General features: G+C 40.3%; 1 protein-coding gene across 1 annotated transcript in view; it reads right to left on the minus strand.

The window, feature by feature from the left end:
• pth2ra (parathyroid hormone 2 receptor a) overlaps positions 1-22,633 on the minus strand; it is a 172,014-nt gene that overhangs the window by 9,909 nt on the left and 139,472 nt on the right. Inside the window, exons 9-10 of the mRNA XM_063005758.1 lie at positions 13,579-13,673; positions 2,301-2,439 (exon numbers count right to left, since the gene is read on the minus strand). Coding sequence (XP_062861828.1) covers positions 2,301-2,439; positions 13,579-13,673 — 234 coding nt within the window. The remainder of the gene's footprint in view (positions 1-2,300; positions 2,440-13,578; positions 13,674-22,633) is intronic.

A 22,633-nucleotide genomic window follows, 5' to 3' on the forward strand; every position in this document is an offset into this window, starting at 1 on the left:
TAACCATTCTAACCATTCATCACCCAGTTTGTTTACTCAGATTTAAAGGACACACAATGGTTCAACCTCAAAACACATGTGCCTGGTGTTTCACTTTTCTTTTAGGGGGCTTAATACTTTTCAAAGCACTGTACCAGCCATAAGTGAGCTTTGTATAGTAAATATTTCCTCTTCAGCACAGTGGGCTGGGCAGCCAGGATCCTTTCTGTGTGAAGTTTCCATATAATATATATATATATTTATACACTGATCAGCCATAACATTAAAACCACCTCCTTGTTTCTACACTTACTGTTATTTTTAGCAGCTCCACTTACCATATAGGAGCACTTTGTAGTTCTACAATTACTGACTGTAGTCCATCTGTTTCCCGGCATGCTTTGTTAGCCCCCTTTTTTAGGCTGTTCTTCAATGGTCCGGACTCTCCCAGGACCACCACAGAGCAGGTATTATTTAAATGGTGGATCATTCTCAGCACTGCAGTGACACTGACATGGTGGAGGTGTGTTAGTGTGTGTTGTGCTGGTATGAGTGGATAAGACACAGCAATGCTGATTGAGTTTTTAATTACCTCGCTGTCACTGCTGGACTGAGAATAGTCCACCAACCAAAAATATTCAGCCAACATTGCCCTGTGGGCAGGGTCCTGTGACCACTGATGAAGGTCTAGAAGATGACCACTTCAAACAGAAGCAATAGATGCGCAATCGTCTCTGACTTTACGTCTACAAACTGGACCAACTAGGTAGGAGTGTCTAATAGAGTGGACAGTGAGTGGACATGTTTTTTTTTTTTTTAACTGGAGCAGCGCTGCTTTGTCTTATCCACTCATACCAACACAACAGACACTAACACACCACTGCTATGTCATTGTCACTGAAGTGCTGAGAATGATCCACCACCTAAATAATACCTGCTCTGTGGTGGTCCTGTGGGGGTCCTGACTATTGCAGAACAGGGTGAAAGCAGGCTAAAAAGGAATGTAGAGAAACAGATGGACTACAGTCAGTAATTGTTGAACTACAAAGTGCTTCTATATGGTAAGTGGAGCTGATAAAATGGACAGTGTGTGTAGAAACAAGGAGGTGGTTTTAATGGTACGGCTGATTAGTGTACATAACAATGTATATTAGACAATCTATATTATTGGTCATATTGTCTATACATATGCCCACAACCGATATTTTGTATATATTTATAACTATAACAATATCTTTATTTCTATATTTATACTTATATATCTGTATATATTGTTTATAAGAATAGATACACTACTGCTCCTATTATTATTATTGTACCAGATGCACAATTTGCACATACTTTCTTTGTATACCGTATATTGTATATATGCACATTGTACATTCTTACCTACTTTATTTGTATTAGTTATTTTGCTTGTTCAACTATCTGTCTGTCTGTCTGTCTGTCTGTCTGTCTGTCTGTCTGTCTGTCTGTCTGTCTATCTCTATGAATGTGTGTGTGTCTGCTCTGTGATGGGCTGATGACCTGTCTGGAGTGTTTCCTACCTTGCACCCCATTATTTAGACCAGGGGTGTCAAACTCATTTTCACCGAGGGCCACATCTGTAACGTATCCTGCTATGATTGCAGTCTGCCTTTTAAGCCTTGGACAATTTGTTGTCTTTCTTGGAGGCTAAATTCTGTGCTTGATGTCAAAATGCCAAATTAATACTGCATATTTATAATGTATATCTACAGTTATATTGTACTCCTTTACCACAGACACGACCTCATAACACAAGAGACGTACCGGTATTTCTTCTTAAAGCACAAACTTGTATTCACTTTCCCATCTTTCATTAAATTACCCTCCTTCTGCTTCAATTTTCTCTTCTTGTACATTTTGGGATTATTTGTAAATATTTCTCAACATCACTTGTTGGAAAACCGCCTCAGTTAAACACTGATGTGGAAACACTGCCATGTGGTGGGATGCGGTCACTTTGCAGGTCACAAAATCGACATGCATTGTGGGAGATGCAGTTTATGTATGATTTTACAGGGTATTTTAAGACAATCATATGTCTTTTAAGCTCTCGCGGGCCACATAAAATTATTTAGCCTGTGAGCCTTGAGTTTGACACATTTATTTATAATTTAGACCTATCGCAACTTTAACCAGAATAAAACGGTGGTAAAACAGACTATGCATGAATGAATGATTCCATGTGGAAAAAATAGAGGTTCAAAAAAAATTTCCAACCTGAATCAAAATACATAAATATTAATATCTGACATTGTGTAATGAAGTTAATATTTGATTATGTTATATGTAAATACCTGAAAGGAGTTGAAGAAGAGCTCGCAGTACATGCGCACTTCCCAGCCAAGTCCCTCGAAGGTGTAAGGCATTCCCACAAACACAATGTAGTGTACACCAAAAACCAACACCAACACCAGTGTGGACTTTGCCAACTTCCTGATGAAATACACAGAAAGGAATATCATTGCATGTGTTAATACAAACGCTTAAATCAGCGTTTTAGAAGAGGTACAGACATGAACAAATACTGAGCATGAAGAGGTACAGAACACAAACAGTTAAATATGTTTTAAATAAAATGCTATATTTTAATAAAGTACTGTAAAAGTATTGTTTAAGTGCTAGACTTAAATCAGTCTATGATTGCATTAAAAACGGTCACTGCGACTACAATGGAGGAAACACTGGGCTTAATTATTTTTCTCCAACACACTTCTCCCACAGGAGAAGTCATAATTTTCCACCTCACAGTAAAGGTAATAATGTTAAGTTATATATAAATATAGGGTGATATTCTGTATGGTTACAGGCATTCACATAAATGTTCCTGGCATCTCTAAAAACACAAACTGATTTTATTGATTTGAATATAAATGATGCATTGACAATAATAATAATAAAAAACTTCAGCCAGTGCACACAGCAGAGCGGTCTAATTCACTTGTCCACCACCAGGGAGAGTTTGAGCTCTCAAATTCAGATCTTAAAGTGGTACCGGTTTGTTATACCTGGATACTCAGGGCAGGTTAAACAGGGTTTCTCCTCATTACCAATGCAACCTTGAATCCTGATTACTGGGCAAGATGATGACATCAGGTGGAGAAACACGTAGGGCATATTTTAACTTTCTGTACAATCAAGATTCCAGATTAACTTTATTGTCATTTTACTGTACACCAAGGTGCATAGAAAGATGAGATTACATGCATTGGGTTCATCCTAAGAACACCGCAGATTAAAAATATATATAAAAAATAGTAATAAAAAATATGAAAATGTGTAGGACTGAAATAGGTACATCAATAGTTGCATACACCGATCAGCCATAACATTAAAACCACCTCCTTGTCTCTCCTTGTTAAACACCTCACTGTCACTGCTGGACTGAGAATAGTCCACCAACCAAAAACATTCAGCCAACAGCACCCCGTGGGCAGCGTCCTGTGACTACTGATGAAGGTCTAGAAGATGACCAACTTAAACAGCAGCAATAGATGAGTGATCGTCTTTGACTTTACATCTACAAGGTGGACCAACTAGGTAGGAAGGTCTAATAGAGTGGATAGTGAGTGGACACGGTATTTAAAAACTCCAGCAGCGCTGCTTTGTCTGATCCACTCATACTAGCACAACATACACTAACACACCACCACTATGTCAGTGTCACTGCAGTGCTGAGAATGATCCACCACCCAAATTACACCTGCTCTGTTGTGGTCCTGACCATTAAAGAACAGGGTGAAAGCAGGCTAAAAAGGTATGTAGAGAAATAGATGAACTACAGTCAGTAATTGTAGAACTACAAAGTGCTCCTATATTGTAAGTGGAGCTGATAAAATGGACAGTGAGTGTAGAAACAAGGAGGTGGTTTTAATGCTATGGCTGATTGGTGTATATTAATATTCACATGCTGAAAAAGTGGCTGAAAGCACATTGTGGTTATTACAGTGTGGAGTATTGCACATGTGTAATTCCACATAATTATTACACATAATGATTATTGCACATTATGATATGTGATATAAGATACTGCACAAATGATTTATCCTTAAATGAATATGCATCAGAATTTGGTTATTTTGTTTTGTTCAGGAGTCTGATGGCGGTCGGGTAAAAGCTATTTCTAAATCGGTCCGTATTAAAGCGTAGACTTATGAACCTTTTACCTGAGGGTGAAAGGGCAAACAGGCTGTGACACGGGTGAGTGGAGTTACTCCTGACTTTCGACAAAAGGTGTTTTTGAGTCAGATCCTAGGGGGAGTCTGGCCCCAATGGTCTTTTCCGCTGCCCTAACCACTCTTCTCAAGGTCTTTATTTCTGAGGTGCTGCAACTCTCATACCAGAGAGAGATGCTGCTGGTTAAAACACTCTCTACTGTGCCTTTATAGAAAGTGGTGAGGATGGGTGGACTGAGGAAATGCAGGTGCTGGTGAGCCTTTTTTAACAAGAGAGGAGGTGTGCAAGGACCAGGTCAGGTTGTTCATAACGTGAACCCCTAGGAACTTTGTGTTCTGGACAATCTTAACAGGAGTACCATTGATATAGATCGGGGTGTGCATGGACTGTTTTCTCCTAAAGTCAATCACCATCTGTTTGGTTTTATCAACATTCAGGACCAGGTTGTTGTTGCCGCACCATTTCACAAAAAGTCTCACCTCCTCCCTGTATGCAGTCTTATTGTCCCACATCGGTTGTGTCATCTGCATACTTTTTGATGTGATTTGTGCTAGACATTGCACAACAATCACGGGTCATCAGGTCTGGCTACACTGTATGGCTTTGTGAGAATCCACCACTGGCTGGACTTGGTAGCTTACAAGCATGTTCGGGCGGCACGGTGGCTAAGTGGGTAGCACTGTCGCCTCACAGCAAGAAGGTCCTGGGTTCGATCCCCAGGTAGGGCGGTCCGTGTTCTTTCTGTGTGGAGTTTGCATGTTCTCCCTGTGTCTGCGTGGGTTTACTCCGGGTGCTCTGGTTTCCTCCCACAGTCCAAAGACATGCAAGTGAGGTGAATTGGAGATACAAAATTGTCCATGACCTTGTTATAAGCTCATGACTGTGATATAACCTTGTGAACTGATGAACCTTGTGTAATGAGTAACTACCGTTCCTGTCATGAATGTAACCAAAGTGTAAAACATGACGTTAAAATCCTAATAAACAAACAAACAAAGAAGCATGTTCATGAGCATCTATTGCTGTTTAACAATCCACATTGTTTGACACTATATCAATGACAAAATAGTATATGACCAGTAGTGTTGCTACTGTTTGTTATAATGTTTAATACACTTTTTGTAGTTTATAATGCAAGTTTTCTAGTGAGGTGAGAAAGTAAACTCAAGAATGTCAATGTGATTGCAGGCGTGGTGACACAGTTTATTGATGCGACAACTGAAAATTAGAAACCATACTGCAATGTTATGGTCTCAACTAAGTGTTGCTGTCTGATTAAATGAGCACCTGGAGTTTAACAAACAGCAGAATGGAAAGTCGAAAAACCACGACCGGATTACAGTTATAATGGTAAAAATTATATGTCTTTGCAGTTGGCTTGCTCTCTAATTAAATGTGTATGGGGATATTCCGAATAACCTTTCAACACTCCAAAGTGAAAGCCAGTAATTATTCTGACATTTGGTTCATGATCAGTGACTTTTTCCCTCCCAATTTGCATCAGCAGAGCAGATGAAACAAACACTTTTCTCATTCGTTTCATTTAGATGAGCAAACAGCACAAAATAGAGTGAGACGTCTGTTATCACAACCAAACAGAACAAAACTCCTGTAATCAGTCAACATTGTGTATTAGCAGCCATCTGGGGGTAGTCATTTCACCCCTCATATCTTTTTGCCTCAGGTTATTGTGCCTAGAGCCTTCACTCCTTCTCTTTTGGCTAGAAAATAAACCAAACCAAACCAAATCCCTAAAACATAGTACTAGTACAAATGCCTTTTCTCATTTACTGCTTTCTAAGTACAGCTTAGAAATACACCAACCAGGCATAACGTTATGACCACTGACAGGTGAAGTGAATAACACTGATTATCTCTTCATCACGGCACCTGTTAGTGGGTGGGATATATTAGGCAGCAAATGAACATTTTATCCTTAAAGTTGATGTGTTAGAAGCAGGAAGAATGGGCAAGCGTAAGGATTTAAGCGAGTTTGACAGGGGGCAAATTGTGATGGCTAGACGACTGGGTCAGAGCATCTCCAAAACTGCAGCTCTTGTGGGGTGTTCCCGGTCTGCAGTGTTCAGTATCTATCAAAAGTGGTCCAAGGAAGGAACAGTGGTAAATCTGTGACAGGGTCATGGGCGACCAAGGCTCATTGATGCACGTGGGAATGAAGGCTGGCCCGTGTGGTCTGATCCAACAGACGAGCTACTGTAGCTCATATTGCTGAAGAAGTTAATGCTGGTTCTGATAGAAAGGTGTCAGACTCCATGCCTTGAGAGGTTAGGGCTGTTTTGGCAGCAAATAGGGGGACCAACACAATATTAGGAAGGTGGTCATAATGTTATTGCTATCAATGTACAGTGTATCACAAAAGTGAGTACACCCCTCACATTTCTGCAAATATTTTATTATATCTTTTCATGGGACAACACTATAGACATGAAACTTGGATATAACTTAGAGTAGTCAGTGTACAACTTGTATAGCAGTGTAGATTTACTGTCTTCTGAAAATAACTCAACACACAGCCATTAATGTCTAAATGGCTGGCAACATAAGTGAGTACACCCCACAGTGAACATGTCCAAATTGTGCCCAAAGTGTCAATATTTTGTGTGACCACCATTATTATCCAGCACTGCCTTAACCCTCCTGGGCATGGAATTTACCAGAGCTGCACAGGTTGCTACTGGAATCCTCTTCCACTCCTCCATGATGACATCACGGAGCTGGTGGATGTTAGACACCTTGAACTCCTCCACCTTCCACTTGAGGATGTGCCACAGGTGCTCAATTGGGTTTAGTCCATCACCTTTACCTTCAGCTTCCTCAGCAAGGCAGTTGTCATCTTGGAGGTTGTGTTTGCTCTGTTTCAGAATGTCACAGTACATGTTGGAATTCATGTTTCCCTCAATGAACTGCAGCTCCCCAGTGCCAGCAACACTCATGCAGCCCAAGACCATGATGCTACCACCACCATGCTTGACTGTAGGCAAGATACAGTTGTCTTGGTACTTCTCACCAGGGCGCCGCCACACATGCTGGACACCATCTGAGCCAAACAAGTTTATCTTGGTCTCGTCAGACCACAGGGCATTCCAGTAATCCATGTTCTTGGACTGCTTGTCTTCAGCAAACTGTTTGCGGGCTTTCTTGTGCGTCAGCTTCCTTCTGGGATGACGACCATGCAGACCGAGTTGATGCAGTGTGCGGCGTATGGTCTGAGCACTGACAGGCTGACCTCCCACGTCTTCAACCTCTGCAGCAATGCTGGCAGCACTCATGTGTCTATTTTTTAAAGCCAACCTCTGGATATGACGCCGAACACGTGGACTCAACTTCTTTGGTCGACCCTGGCGAAGCCTGTTCCGAGTGGAACCTGTCCTGGAAAACCGCTGTATGACCTTGGCCACCATGCTGTAGCTCAGTTTCAGGGTGTTAGCAATCTTCTTATAGCCCAGGCCATCTTTGTGGAGAGCAACAATTCTATTTCTCACATCCTCAGAGAGTTCTTTGCCATGAGGTGCCATGTTGAATATCCAGTGGCCAGTATGAGAGAATTGTACCCAAAACACCAAATTTAACAGCCCTGCTCCCCATTTACACTTGGGACCTTGACACATGACACCAGGGAGAAACAACGACACATTTGGGCACAATTTGGACATGTTCACTGTGGGGTGTACTCACTTATGTTGCCAGCTATTTAGACATTAATGGCTGTGTGTTGAGTTATTTTCAGAAGACAGTAAATCTACACTGCTATACAAGCTGTACACTGACTACTCTAAGTTATATCCAAGTTTCATGTCTATAGTGTTGTCCCATGAAAAGATATAATGAAATATTTGCAGAAATGTGAGGGGTGTACTCACTTTTGTGATACACTGTATAAATGATTCACTATATCCCCAAAAGCATTTGGACACCGGACCATGAGCTGAAGTCCCAATTAAAAAACCACCTCTATATGATCTTTTTAACTATAACAACAGCTGGGCTGGGCACTGATGTTGGTCAAGAAATCTTTAATTGATGTTCCAGTTTTAACCAAGCTTTTCCTGTCTTTAAAGACAGACAGAGGCACAGTCATACTGGAACATGAAAGGGCCTTCCCTAAACTGTTGCTGCAAAATTGGAAGCATATATTTTCCTCTAAATAACTGAAATGTGGTGGCAGCCATTCAAGAGCTGCTCCACATTTGCAGTCGTCTTCCTCTGTGAGGTCTAGCCTGACTGACAGCAAGGGACATAAATATGTAGCAGCACGTTGATCTGTGAACCTCTCAGTTTACAGCAGCGTTTCTCAAACTGTCGGGCGTGACTGGGTTTGGCGCGCCTGACCAAAATTAAGCGCGGAACCAATGTTTTAACATCAGAATTTTTTTTTACAATGGACAATAAACAAACCGTGTTTTCAGGTCTGTCAGTATTAATTCTGACAGAGTCTAGATCAGGGGTGCCCCCCCACCACCGCTTTGCCGACAACATTGTTGCGGAAGCATTTCTGCACGCAGGTGTTCCCACAGAGACGCAATTCAACAACGCACCTCAAACAAGTAGTTCTCCATCAAAACAGTGCAGTAATACACTCAACATAAGTTTCAACCACCAACACAATTACACAAGAAGTACAGTACTACTACTACTTACTGCTACTAAGTACTACTTAGTGCTACTGCTACTTACTACGTTGTGGCACGTTACGAGTAAAGGCACCAACGGGCTCTGCACGTTCCAGTGTTGCCAGATTGGGCGGTATCTGCCAAATTGGGTGGATTTTGTTGAAAAACTATTTAATAGCAGTTAAATAACACTTCTATTTAAAAGAAAATATTCCGTTTTAAGAAGCTCCAGCATTGTAGAAGGCTATTAAAAGTAAAGTCAATTTTCATTGCTGATTTGGCTTAATAGTGTTGGTCAGTCTGTGTCATATTGTTAAAAGAAAATTTGTTTTCCATGCATTCACGCTATTATGTTCTGGGGTTCAATTGAGTGTCATCAATTGAGTTACACACAAGTTGGCAGCCAAATGAAGTATTGCAAAGGAATATCTTTGAAATTCTTCCTCATAATGTTAAGGTTTTTTTTAGTCACTTGCTCTGTAAAGCTGAATATCAATATTAGAACTGAAGCGCATTTAAAAAAGCTTCAAAGCTTTTTTGAAAAATGATGAGGCTGACCTTAAAAAGTAGATCAGGATGACCAGTAGACTAAAACAGCAGATCTCAAGCCATGAAAGTGTGTAAACCCCTGGTCTAGATTTACAGAATGGAGATAAAAAATAAATGTGATAAGACTTTTTTGGCACAGATTCAACTTTATCTTTTTTTGCAGTGTTTGCAAACTTAATTTCCTTTTTTTAAATAGCTGACTGGTTGAAGGAGCAGTTTAGTGATGGCAAAAGTGGTTTGATAAAGTCAAGTACAACAGAAATGACTGATATAAAGGTCAAAGGAACATTAATGATCTTTGAAGTTATATCAACAAAGTTAAAACTGGCCTATTTTTGTCAGCTTTTTTTTTGGGAGGGAGGGGGGGGTTGGGGGGCATGAGAGATTTTCATCTTCCAAAGGGGGGCGTGACAAAAACAGTATGAGAACCACTGGTTTACAGTCACCTCTGTCTTGTATCCCACTGTGCTGCCCACATTGGCCGGCAGATGGAGTATGAGGTCCAGTTGCATGTGAACTGTCAATCTTATTTGATTGACAAACACCTGTGCCATAAAAAAACAGAAGGAGCTGGTCAATCTAAAAACCACAGCAATATTTAATCAAGGTGGGCTGCTCGCTTTCCATCATGGGCTAGCATACCTTATCAAAAGGGCCGTACTAAATTTACAGGGAAATGTGCTTAATTTCATGGACCTCGTTTTTCAAAGATCACAGATTTCATGGATTTATTATTTTTTTTTTCTTCCTTTTTCTCCCCTTTTAGCGCATCCAATTGTTCAATTAGCATCGTGCTTCCTCTCTGTCTATGCCGAACCCTGCCCTGACGGAGGTGATTGAAGCTAACCCGTATCCCCTCCGAAACACGAGCAGCAGCCAGATGCATCTTTGCCACCCACACATTGACGAGTTTGGCGCCACCTAGCGTTGCATGCGGAGAGACACACCCTAAGGGCACCCTCTCCCATCTCTGTGTAAGCGCCTCCAATCAGCCGGCAGAGAACGCAATCGCATTCTGACAGAGAGAGACCCACATCCGGTTCTTTGTCCCACCCCCCACATGAGCAACCGGCCAATCGTTGCTCATATAGCCACTCAGCTTCGAACCGGTAAAGCAAGGCTGGATTCGATACCACGCTTCTCAGAATCCAGCCCTGGTTGCAGCGCGTTTCTTTTTACCGCTGCGCCACCTGAGCGGCCAGATTTCATGGATTTTTAAAGAAAAGTAAAAGTTAAAGTCATTAAATACCACTCATAAATTGAATAGATAGAATAAATGGAAAGTACTGTACAATACACAGCATAGCCTACCTTAATAGTTGAACGTAAACTAGAACATTCAGCGACAGTCTCAAACATACCCCCCTTCTGCATCCACAGAATTGGTTGGAAGTTTTCCAAACTCAAGTGGTGTTTTTAGCTGCTGTGAAATTGTGACTAACCGATAGCTAACTGAATTGCCATAGGATTGCTAGTGTAACAGACTTTTCTGTGGTGTAGTGTGCTGACAATGTTTGAAGTATGTGTTTACGTATTGAGTGCATTTCGTCCATAGTGAATTCCATAATCAATGGAAAAGTGTGCTTCTCTACACACGTGATCATTTTTCTGTAATCTGTTCTGCACCTCAAAAGAACAAGAAAGGTGAAGTATTAAGCTCCTGATAGTTTGTCTATGTACAGTTTATTTCATTCTTTCTTTATAAAATTCTAAACATGCTCAATTACACTAGGACCGCCTCATAGTGCAAATTAACCAGCAAACGTAAGGCACTAATCACAAACCTTAAATTTTGAATTTCACAGCTAATTTCATATTACACAGGAAACAGCTCATTTCACAGTTCATGACGTGATTTTCACGACCGTAAATTAGGCAGGGACTTATTTATCAGTGGGTGTTTGTCCCCCTCCCTCCCCCTTCCAATCTCTACTGATTGACAGACACCTGTCCCTTTTAAGGGTTAATTGGCCTCACATGGAAGGATTCTTATATATCACAGCTTTTTACTCATCTCTTTTACCACATGGCATGTCTGCACTTTTGAAGCTGTGATGCTAGATCACTTCTGTTTTCGCTGACACAAAATGTCAGAACTCTGTTTATTTCTGGGAACTCGTCCTGCTGTCTAGGTTGTAGGGCCCTTATGTGGGAGAGTGAATTGACCCAAGCAGCCTGTTTTCTGAGTAGGATGCACCCTTAAAACCACTGGTATGTGCAATTGAGTGCGAGTTGGTTTGGTGGCTGATACATTCGAACACTGCTGACACTGGTAGGTTTAAACAGTTCCCTGCCTTTCCTGTTTTCTGAGAGCTTGGCTTTTTTCATGGATGGCCAGAGTAGCCTGTCATATCACGATATTCAATTCTCATTTCTGTACGATCTTTTTTTATCTGCTTTCTCCGTTGTGGGTTGTAGATGTACTATGTTTTAATTTACTTTGTTTCTAATAATTTGGCCATCTTATTTGTGTTTTTTTAGCCACAGTTTTGTTCTATCTTAATTAAATCTGCATATGAGTCCTATTTCTTATCTTGCAGGTGTGTCACAGATTTATTTATTTATTATTATAGTAGGCGGCACGGTGGCTCGGTGGGTAGCGCTATCGCCTCACAGCAAGAAGCTCCTGTGTTCGATCCCCAGGTGGGGCGGTCCAGGTCCTTTCTGTGTGGAGTTTGCATGTTCTCCCCGTGTCTGCGTGGGTTTCCTCCGGGAGCTCCGGTTTCCTCCCACAGTCCAAAAACATGCAGTCAGGTTAATTGGAGACACTGAATTGCCCTATAGGTGAATGAGTGTGTGTATGTGTGTCTGCCCTGCAATGGACGGACGGCCCGTCCAGGGTTTTACTGTGGGAACTGGGATAGGCTCCAGCACCCCTACCCCCGACCCTTATTGGATAAGCGGTTAAGAAAGTGAGTAAGTGATTATTATAGTAATTAAAAGGAGTGTTCTAATACTTTTGTCACTATATAGTATAGTAAGTATAGTATAGTATTATTACAAGTACATTAATGATTTTTTACTTATGGGCTTTTCTCTTTATCAATTTATCTTTGATGTGCTTTAGAAAAAGTATTTGCCCTTTGTCTGCTCTAATCTGTGGAATCTCTGCATTGCTCTAATAGGAAGAACCAGTTTTGCCTGCGTGCTTGCTTGCCAAGAAGAGCCGCAGGCAGGCAAATGCCTTCTAAGAATTAGAATGCTTTTATTTGTCATATATACATATACAGGTGTATATACTTTGCGTATCCCAAGCCTGGCTCAGACATCGTTCGGCACCCCTGGAGCAGAGAGGGTTAAGGGCCTTGCTCAAGGGCCCAACAGTGGCTGCATGGCAGCGCTGGGATTCAAACTCTCAACCTTTTAGTTGATAGCCCAAAGCTCTACCCACTAGGCTACCACTGACCCATGGAAGACACAAGCTTACACTGCCGGATTTTTACAGAAATCTTTAGCATGTATGGAGGACAATGCTGCTCACTCCATATTCTTCTGCTTCTCAGTTCACTGTAGAAGGATTTGCTGTAGTGAAGGTTTACCATGTGCCAGCCTTTAGACATTCAACCTGAGGCTTAAGTTTCAGTGAAAATTATGTCAGATTTAAACTTGCATTAAATGTTATTAAATTTGCCATTTTTTTTAGTTATTTTGTTTATGCATTTTTCCCCTTTTTCACCCAACTTTAGCGTATCCAATTATCCAATTGCATTATGCTTCCTCTCTACTGATGTTGATCTCCACCCTGGTTGAGGAGAGCCGAGACTGACACACTCTCCCATCTTTTCACCTGCACAAGGCGTGTTCATATGTGGAACAGCTTTGTGTACAGAGAGCCACACCCTGACCCTCATTATCCCCTGTTTCTGTGCCATCAATAAGGTGCCATCAATCTGCCAGAAGAGGTCGTAATTGCATCAGTTATGAGGAATCCCCATCTGGCTTCCACCCTGTATGAACAACAGCCAATCGTTGTTCATGTAGGTGCCCAGCCTGCCTTATAGCAGAGCTTAGATTTGTACGATCAGTTCAAAATGTCAGCTCTGGTGTGGTAGCGTGTTTTATCACTGCGCCACCTGAGCGCCCTAATAATAAAATTTGCACATTTTAAAACACAAACACTTAATAAATCAGAGCATAATAATAAAATGTATATATACAGTATATATATGTATATATATATATATAAATATATATATATATATATTGGTTGTGTACAAACCTGTACTGTTTTCTTGTGTCGTATCTACCTGCGTTGGTCTCTCGGATTTTGGTTGCCAGCACCCGTACAATATTCACAAACAGGATAAAGTTTAGCTGAGCAAAAAAGAATAGACAGAGGAAGAAAATCAATGTTGTGTGTTTTTCATATATTTATTAATACTGCTGCCAAAAGACACAGCTAGGGCTGCAACTATCGATTATTTTTGTAATCGAGTATTCTATCGATTATTCCAGCGATTAATCGAGTAATCGGATAAGAAATACTTTTGCTTTAACAAAGAGCAAAAACAAATACATATTAGATTAAATAAGACATGTTTCTTAAACCAAACTGTACATTTGTATTCCTTGCATACAGGACAGTTTAAAAAATTTTAAATGCAAAAATAAATAAATCAAAAATAAATCAATTTACTTTTAAAATGTAAACAGGCAACCTGAAACATCAGGTCATCAAGTCATAAATAATAATAAACAAAAATACATGAACATAAGCCTGTAATTTGTGCAATTTTCAAAACTCAAAGTTTCAGCTACAGCTCACGCAGAACATAAAGCTTTAATATTTTGTTGGGAGGTTTTGTGGTGTTTGTAGGGGGATAAAAATCTGTCAGGATTGTGTCTCTAGATGAGGTAGATCTGGTGTGTGTGTGTGTGTGTTTGCCTAAATCTTCATAAAAGCCTGTGGTGGTTGAAACGAAGTAAAGTCAGTAAACATGAGTAAAGTAAACACGACGCTCTGATGGTGTGGATGTTATACTGAGTTTTAGTTTTATCAGCTTAAGATGATCTCAAACTTTCTGTGGTTTTCTCTGTCCAGTCTCCTCCTGTTCGCTATTTTCTCTCTATATTTTGCAGTCCGCGCTATCAAATCTCGGCTGCGTCCTAAACTGATACGTTCAGTTCGCAGGAGCGGCGAACGTGTCCAAATACGTAGTATTCATTAAACTGTCCGCAAAAAGAACCCGGATTAAGTCCTGTTAAGTTCTGTTTATGTTTAAGATATTTGGGACGCAGCCCTCAGATTCTTCACGTCACCTGCACACAGCGTTAAACATGCTGCGCAAAAGTGAAAGTCGTCCGTGTAAAACACCGTGAGCTGTATATGGTTGTGCGGATTAAACGATTCCTCGATGCAAAAAATTTTAATCGATGATTTTTAGTAATCGATTTACTCGAGTTACTCGAGGAATCGTTTCAGCCCTAGACACAGCTAATTATTACACATACCAAGACTAGTACTGGTCCAGTAAATGCAGTGTTACAGACAAACACCATTTCAAGTACATTTAACAGTTCATCATGATTTGACTTTGAACTTCCTGATCAAACCAAGGTTAAAATGATGAATTGTTTGAGAATGGTAGCTTTTCTCTGTGGGCTGTAACAGATGGATATGTCAAGACAGTTGTGTTCAGATTAATGGCTTTTCCTCACTAATCTAGGAGCTTACTCAGTGTCCATGAATAATCACGTAAGTTTGATTTGTAATAAGAATAAACAATTTATCTTAAAATTACACTAGGCCACTACCACTGGGATCCAGAGTTCAAATCCCCAGCAGTGTTATCAGCCTGTTAGACCTTCTTAGAGCCCTGACATTAATCTACCAAACAGATTTTGGATGATTTTGGATCAAACATTAGTGCCTGACTATAGAAATGCTCTTTTGAATGAATAAGTACAAATCCCCACAGTACCACTTTAAAAAATCTTGTAGAAAAGGGGAAAGAGCCACAAAGGATAAGAGGGCAACTCCAAATTCATTTTGAGCATGAAGAACATTTATATTCTGTTTCTTAGAGTTGTGGATGATTAAAATGATCCTATTAGAAATACACTCTGCTGTGCTCTGCCAGTTTCCACCCAGTGGGTACGAGAGAAAACAGCTGTACATCAGCATGCCAACACTCAAGTTAATGAAGTAATTGACCTGCATAGCTGATTTAAATTAAGTAAACATCAGGATGTTTACAGACTGCACTTGTTGAAAGACAATTAGGAAACATGTTTTTCCCTAATGACTAGGGCCCTAACTAATTCACGGCCATGTAAATCACGTCATGGACTGATGTAATATGCAGTTTCCTGTGAAATTCAAAATGTAAGGTTCGTGTTTAGCGATTTAATGTTTTTCATTCACATAGCATTTAAAAGCCTTACGTTTACTGGTTAATTTGGACTATGAGGCGGTCCTAGTGTAACCGAGCGTCTTCAGAGTTTGCTGAGTAAAGTAAGAAATAAACTGTACACAGACAAACTATCGGGATCATAATAGTTTACTATATTGTTCTTTTGAGGCACAGCACAGACTACAGAGAGATGATCACATGTGTAGAGAAGCACACTTTTCCATTTATTATGGAATCCTCTAAGGAACCAAATGCACATACATCAAACATTGTCACCACAGAAAAGTTGGTTTCACTAGCAATCCTACGGCAATTCAGTTAGCAATCGGTTAGTCAAAATGTTAAAGTCTAAAGCAGTTAAAAACACTACTCGTACACAGAGGGGAGTGTGTCAAAACACAGATGAGAATTTTCGTGTTAAAGACAGAACATGTAACATGTAGAACATGTAGAACGGAGCCTTACTGTATGTTCTAGGTTTACATTCAACCATTAAGGTAGGCTATACTGTGTATTGTAGCTTTCATTTATTCTATTATTAAATTTATAGAATAGAATGCCTTTATTTGTCATATATACATACAGTGTATCACAAAAGTGAGTACACCCCTTAAATTTCTGCAGATATTTAAGTATATCTTTTCATGGGACAACACTGACAAAATGACACTTTGACACAATGAAAAGTAGTCTGTGTGCAGCTTATATAACAGTGTAAATTTATTCTTCCCTCAAAATAACTCAATATACAGCCATTAATGTCTAAACCACCGGCAACAAAAGTGAGTACACCCCTAAGAGACTACACCCCTAAATGTCCAAATTGAGCACTGCTTGTCATTTTCCCTCCAAAATGTCATGTGATTTGTTAGTGTTACTAGGTCTCAGGTGTGCATAGGGAGCAGGTGTGTTCAATTTAGTAGTACAGCTCTCACACTCTCTCATACTGGTCACTGAAAGTTCCAACATGGCACCTCATGGCAATGAACTCTCTGAGGATCTTAAAAGACGAATTGTTGCGCTACATGAAGATGGCCAAGGCTACAAGAAGATTGCCAACACCCTGAAACTGAGCTGCAGCACAGTGGCCAAGATCATCCAGCGTTTTAAAAGAGCAGGGTCCACTCAGAACAGACCTTGCGTTGGTCGTCCAAAGAAGCTGAGTGCACGTGCTCAGCGTCACATCCAACTGCTGTCTTTGAAAGATAGGTGCAGGAGTGCTGTCAGCATTGCTGCAGAGATTGAAAAGGTGGGGGGTCAGCCTGTCAGTGCTCAGACCATACGCCGCACACTACATCAAATTGGTCTGCATGGCTGTCACCCCAGAAGGAAGCCTCTTCTGAAGTCTCTACACAAGAAAGCCCGCAAACAGTTTGCTGAAGACATGTCAACAAAGGACATGGATTACTGAAACCATGTCCTATGGTCTGATGAGATTGTTTGGTTCAGATGGTCTCAAGCATGTGTGGCGGCAATCAGGTGAGGAGTACAAAGATAAGTGTGTCATGCCTACAGTCAAGCATGGTGGTGGGAATGCCATAATCTGGGGCTGCATGAGTGCAGCAGGTGTTGGGGAGTTACATTTCATTGAGGGACACATGAACTCCAATATGTACTGTGAAATACTGAAGCAGAGCATGATCCCCTCCCTCCGGAAACTGGGTCGCAGGGCAGTGTTCCAGCATGATAATGACCCCAAACACACCTCTAAGACGGCCACTGCTTTATTGAAGAGGCTGAGGGTAAAGGTGATGGACTGGCCAAGCATGTCTCCAGACCTAAACCCAATAGAACATCTTTGGGGCATCCTCAACCGGAAGGTGGAGGAGCGCAAAGTCTCGAATGTCCGCCAGCTCCGTGATGTCGTCATGGAGGAGTGGAAAAGCATTCCAGTGGCAACCTGTGAAGCTCTGGTAAACTCCATGCCCAGGAGAGTTAAGGCAGTTCTGGGAAATAATGGTGGCCACACAAAATATTGACACTTCAGGAACTTTCACTAAGGGGTGTACTCACTTTTGTTGCCGGTGGTTTAGACATTAATGGCTGTATATTGAGTTATTTTGAGGGAAGAATAAATTTACACTGTTATATAAGCTGCACACAGACTACTTTTCATTGTGTCAAAGTGTCATTTTGTCAGTGTTGTCCCATGAAAAGATATACTTAAATATCTGCAGAAATGTGAGGGGTGTACTCACTTTTGTGATACACTGTATATACGTGTACAATACAATGAATTTCTTTCTTCGTGTATCCCAATTTGTTTGGAAGCTGGAGTCAGAGCACAGAATCAGCCATTGTACAGCGCCCCTGGAGCAGAGAGGGTTAAGGACCTTGCTCAAGGACCCAACAGTGGATGCATGGCAGAGCTAGGATTTGAACTCTCAAACTTTTAATTGATAGTCCAAAGCTCTACCCACTAGGCTACCACTGTCCCTTATAAGCATTATTTAATGACTGCGTAAAATGTGGCACATTTCTTAAAAAATCCATTCAATCTGTGATTTTTGAAAAACAAGGTCCGTAAATTAAGCACATTTTCCTGTGAATTTAGGAGGGCCATAGGTATATTCTTTTGCAATAATCACTTTGTAGTAAAGGTTTTCACCTTCAGAAGCTGACTAGCAGTTTGTTAAGGTCATACTCAGCAGGTTAGTTTTTTAAACATTAAAGCCAAATAATGGTAATGACTGTCTTATAACATTTAAAACGGAAGGCCAACATTAAGTCAAAAATACTGGAATGGCAAACACCAATTTGAGAGTTTATGCTAGTGCTTTTTTCAGTACTCTCAGTATGATAAAAGTAAAAAGTGCTTCTCTAGTGACTTTAGAGCAGGGGTTTTCAACCTTTTTGGACATGCGCCCAAGTGTGTGCCATGCGTGGTGCGAGGGGGGGGGGGGGGCGCAAGTTCACGGTTGGCACACGAAGGGGGGCTTTGTGTGCCAACCGTGAACTTGCGCGCCCCCCCCCCCCCCCCCCCCTCCCCCAACTTGCACCACGCCCCCCTCCCCTTCGTCAACCACCGCACAGAAATCATTGAGAAAGCTTCTGACAAGCTAAAAGAACGTAATTAATGTTGTGCACGTTATATATTCTTGCTGATTGAAAAGGGCGCCACCGCCCCATTCCTGAGAGAGCATCCCCTCCGGTCTAAAGTCCCTTGGACTGACATGGTCAGGTTTGTATTATTGTTATTATTTATAGTATTATTAGTAAATATATATATATATATATATATATATATATATATATATATATATATATATATATATATATATATATTAATATGACCACCTATGCAGCCCCATACGCAACAAACTGCGATGCACTGTGTATTCAGACACCTTCCTATCAGAACCAGCATTAACTTTTTCAGCAATTTGAGCTACAGTAGCTCGTCTGTTGGATCAGACGACACTGGCCAGCCTTTGCTCCTCATGTGCATCAATGAGCCTTGGCTGCCCATGACCCAGTCACCGGTTTACCACTGTTCCTTCCTTGGACCACTTTTAATAATAATGTAATAATAATGTAATTGAAATTAAATTCAACGACAAATATTGAATAAACAATTGACTACTGGTACTTTAAAAATACAGTAGATCTATCATATATAGGTTACTGTATATATGCTAAGTGCCTGGTGAAGCAAGTGCTGGTGAGACTCAATCGCATGAGGCAATTCTCAGCGGTGGTGGGCTGGCACATTATATTGCTGCACCACCTAATACCCAAGAAGCTTTGATTTTACATGTTCAAAGTAAGACATGTACCATACAACCCCTGGCAAAAATTATAACTCTTGGAGGATGTTCTTTCAATTGTTTAATTTTGTAGAAAGAAAATAAATCACTGACATGCCACAAAACTATCATTTTTCAAAATTCCAAACCTCTGGCATTAAGAAACAATAAAAAAGAAAGAAATATTATTGTTGTGGACAGTCACAATTGCTTTTGTTAGATCAAGTAGAGGAAAAAAATATGGAATCACTCAATCCTGAGGAATAAATTATGGAATCACTCTGTAATTTGCAGTTCTAAAACAACCACCTGCAGCAGATTAAATTTGCTAATTATTCTTCAGTTTAAAAAGAGTGCTCACACCTTGGAGAGCTGTTGCACAAAGCGGATTGACATGAATCATGGCTCCAACATGAGATGTCAGTTGAAACAAAGGAGAGGATTATAAAACTTCTTTAAGAAGTTAAATCATCACGGAATGTCAGAAAAGATGTTGGTTGTTCCCATTCAGCTGTGTCTAAAATCTGAACCAAGTACAAACAAAATGGGAAGGTTGTAAAAGAGAAGCATACTGGAAGACCTAGGAAGACATCAAAGCGTCAAGATAGAAAACTTAAAGCAATATGTCTTGAAAACAGAAAATGCACAACAAAACAAATGAGAAACAAGTGGGTGGAAAGTGGACTCAATGTCTGTGACCAAACTGTAAGAAATCGCCTAAAAGAAATGGGATTTACATACAGAAAAGCCAAACAAAAGCCATCATTAACACCTAAACAGAAAAGAACAAGGTTAAAGTGGGCTAAAGAAAAGCAATTATGGACTGTGGGTGACTGGATAAAAGTGATCTTTAGTGATTAATTACGAATCTGCATTGGGCAAGGTGAAGATGCTGGAACTTTTGTTTGGTGTCTGTCCAATAAAATTTATGAAGATAACTGCTTAAAGAAAACATGTACATTTTCACAGTTGTTGATGATATGGGCCTGCATGTCAGGTAAAGGCATGGGGGAGATGGCAGTCATTACATCTTCAATAAATGCCAAAGTCTGAATTGAAATTTTGGACACTTTTCTTATTCCATTAGTTGAAAAGATGTTTGGTGATGATGACTTCATTTTTCGAAATGATAATGCATCTTGCCATAGGGCAAAGGACGTGGAAACTTTCCTTCAAGAAAGACATATAATGTCAATGGCATGGCCTGCAAATAGTCTGGATCTCAATCAAGTTGAAAATCTCTGGTGGAAATTGAAGAAAATGGTCAATGACAAGGCTCCAACCTGCAAAGCTGATCTGGCAACAGCAATAAAAGACAGTTAAAGCCAGGTTGATGTAGAATACTGTTTGTCATTAGTTAAGTCCATGCCTCAGAGAGTTCAAGCTGTTATAAAAGCCAGAGGTGGTGCAGTACTAATGGTGCAGTGTTTTTCTCATGATTCCATAATTTTTTTCCTCAGATTTGAGTGATTCCATATTTTTTTCGTCTACTTCTAAAAAAAGCAACTGTGACTGACCACAACAATTATATTTGTTTAATTTTTTTATTGTTTCATAATGCCAGAGGTTTGGAATTTTGAAAAATGATAGTTTTGTGGCATGTCAGTGATTTATTTTTTTTCTACAAAATTAAACAATTGAAAGAACATCCTCTAAGAGTGGTGATTCCATAATTATTACCAGCACTAGCTATAAAATACCTCTGATGATTAATACTAGTAAAACTCAAAGCATAATGAGATCACCAACACAGGCCCAAAAAGAACAAAAAGTGGGTGCTTTAATTGCAGACACATTCAGAAGTTAAAAAAATCTAAACAACTAAATGATTTAATGCTTTAAGTGGAAGCTTTGTAAAAGCTACGGCAGAAAATGCTGAACGTGAACCATTCAACTCAGCTGACAGGGGTACCATTTGGAAACAAAGGGCCATTGCACAATAATGAGATGCACAACTCAAAGTGCAGTACAAGCCTGGGCCACTGAGCAAAGGCAAAAAAGAAATATGGATGAGTGAGTATGTCATGGTAGGTTTTCTACGTTTAATTGCATTTATTTCTTGAAAAAGCCAAATAATACGTTTAACAAGCAATGTTAAGTAACCAGCTGTTAAGCATTGTGGAGGATCCATCTGACTGAAATCATTAGGTTATATGCATTGTCGTATAACAGGCAACATATTGAAGGTAGATTTACAGGACAAGATGCACCCTATTGTTGATAATACCAATATACATAGTACTGAAATTACTCAACAGTTGTTTAATGAGGGTGCATGGGGAGCACAGCAGTCCAACTCATTTGTACACCAGCACAGAAACCCAACTTTAAGTATCTGCTCTGCCACTGGACTGGTCAGGTAATGTACTACCCAGAGTCCAAGACAGGCAAGGTTGAACTAGAAATCATCCCCCCTCACTGAAACAGAGTCTAGAGTCTACCAGCACAAACAGCTAAGAAAAACAGAGAGTATAGTTTGATCACTGTAGTTGGAAAGAAACGTCTGGCTGCTGCACATGTGTGAGAGAAAGCTTATGCTAGCCTAGCCTTCAACCCCAAATCAGAAAAAGTTGGGACAGTATGGAAAATGCTAATTAAATAAAAATGCAGTGTTCCCTACATTTACTTTGACCTTAATTTGATTGCAGACATTTTGAACCCAAGATATTTCATATTTTGTCTGTATAGGCTGAGTCTTTGATAAGCATAAGGATTTGCATATTTCTCCCTCTACAGTGCATAATATCATTAAACCATTCAAGGAATCAGGAGGAATTTCAGTGCATAAAGGCCAAGGGCGCAAGCTTAAGCTGAACGCCCGTAATCTTCGATCCCTCAGACGGCACTGCATCAAGAACCGCCACTCAACAATAGCTGATATAACCACATGGGCAAGGGATTACTTTGGCAAACCTTTGTCAAGCACTACAATACAGAGTTACATGCACAAATGCCACTAAAAACTTTACTGTGCAAAAAAGAAGCCTTATGTTAACCATGTCCAGAATATGTCAACTTTTTCAGGAACGTCCATGCATTTTCCAACAAGACAATTCAAAACCACATGCTGCACACATTACAAAGGCATGGCTGTGTAAGAAGAGGGTACGAGTACTGGACTGGCCTGCCTGCAGTCCTCACCTGTCCCCAATAGAGAATGTGTGGTGAATTTTGA

Source organism: Trichomycterus rosablanca, chromosome 12, assembly GCF_030014385.1.
Source record: "Trichomycterus rosablanca isolate fTriRos1 chromosome 12, fTriRos1.hap1, whole genome shotgun sequence".
Classification (NCBI taxonomy): Eukaryota; Metazoa; Chordata; class Actinopteri; order Siluriformes; family Trichomycteridae; genus Trichomycterus; species Trichomycterus rosablanca.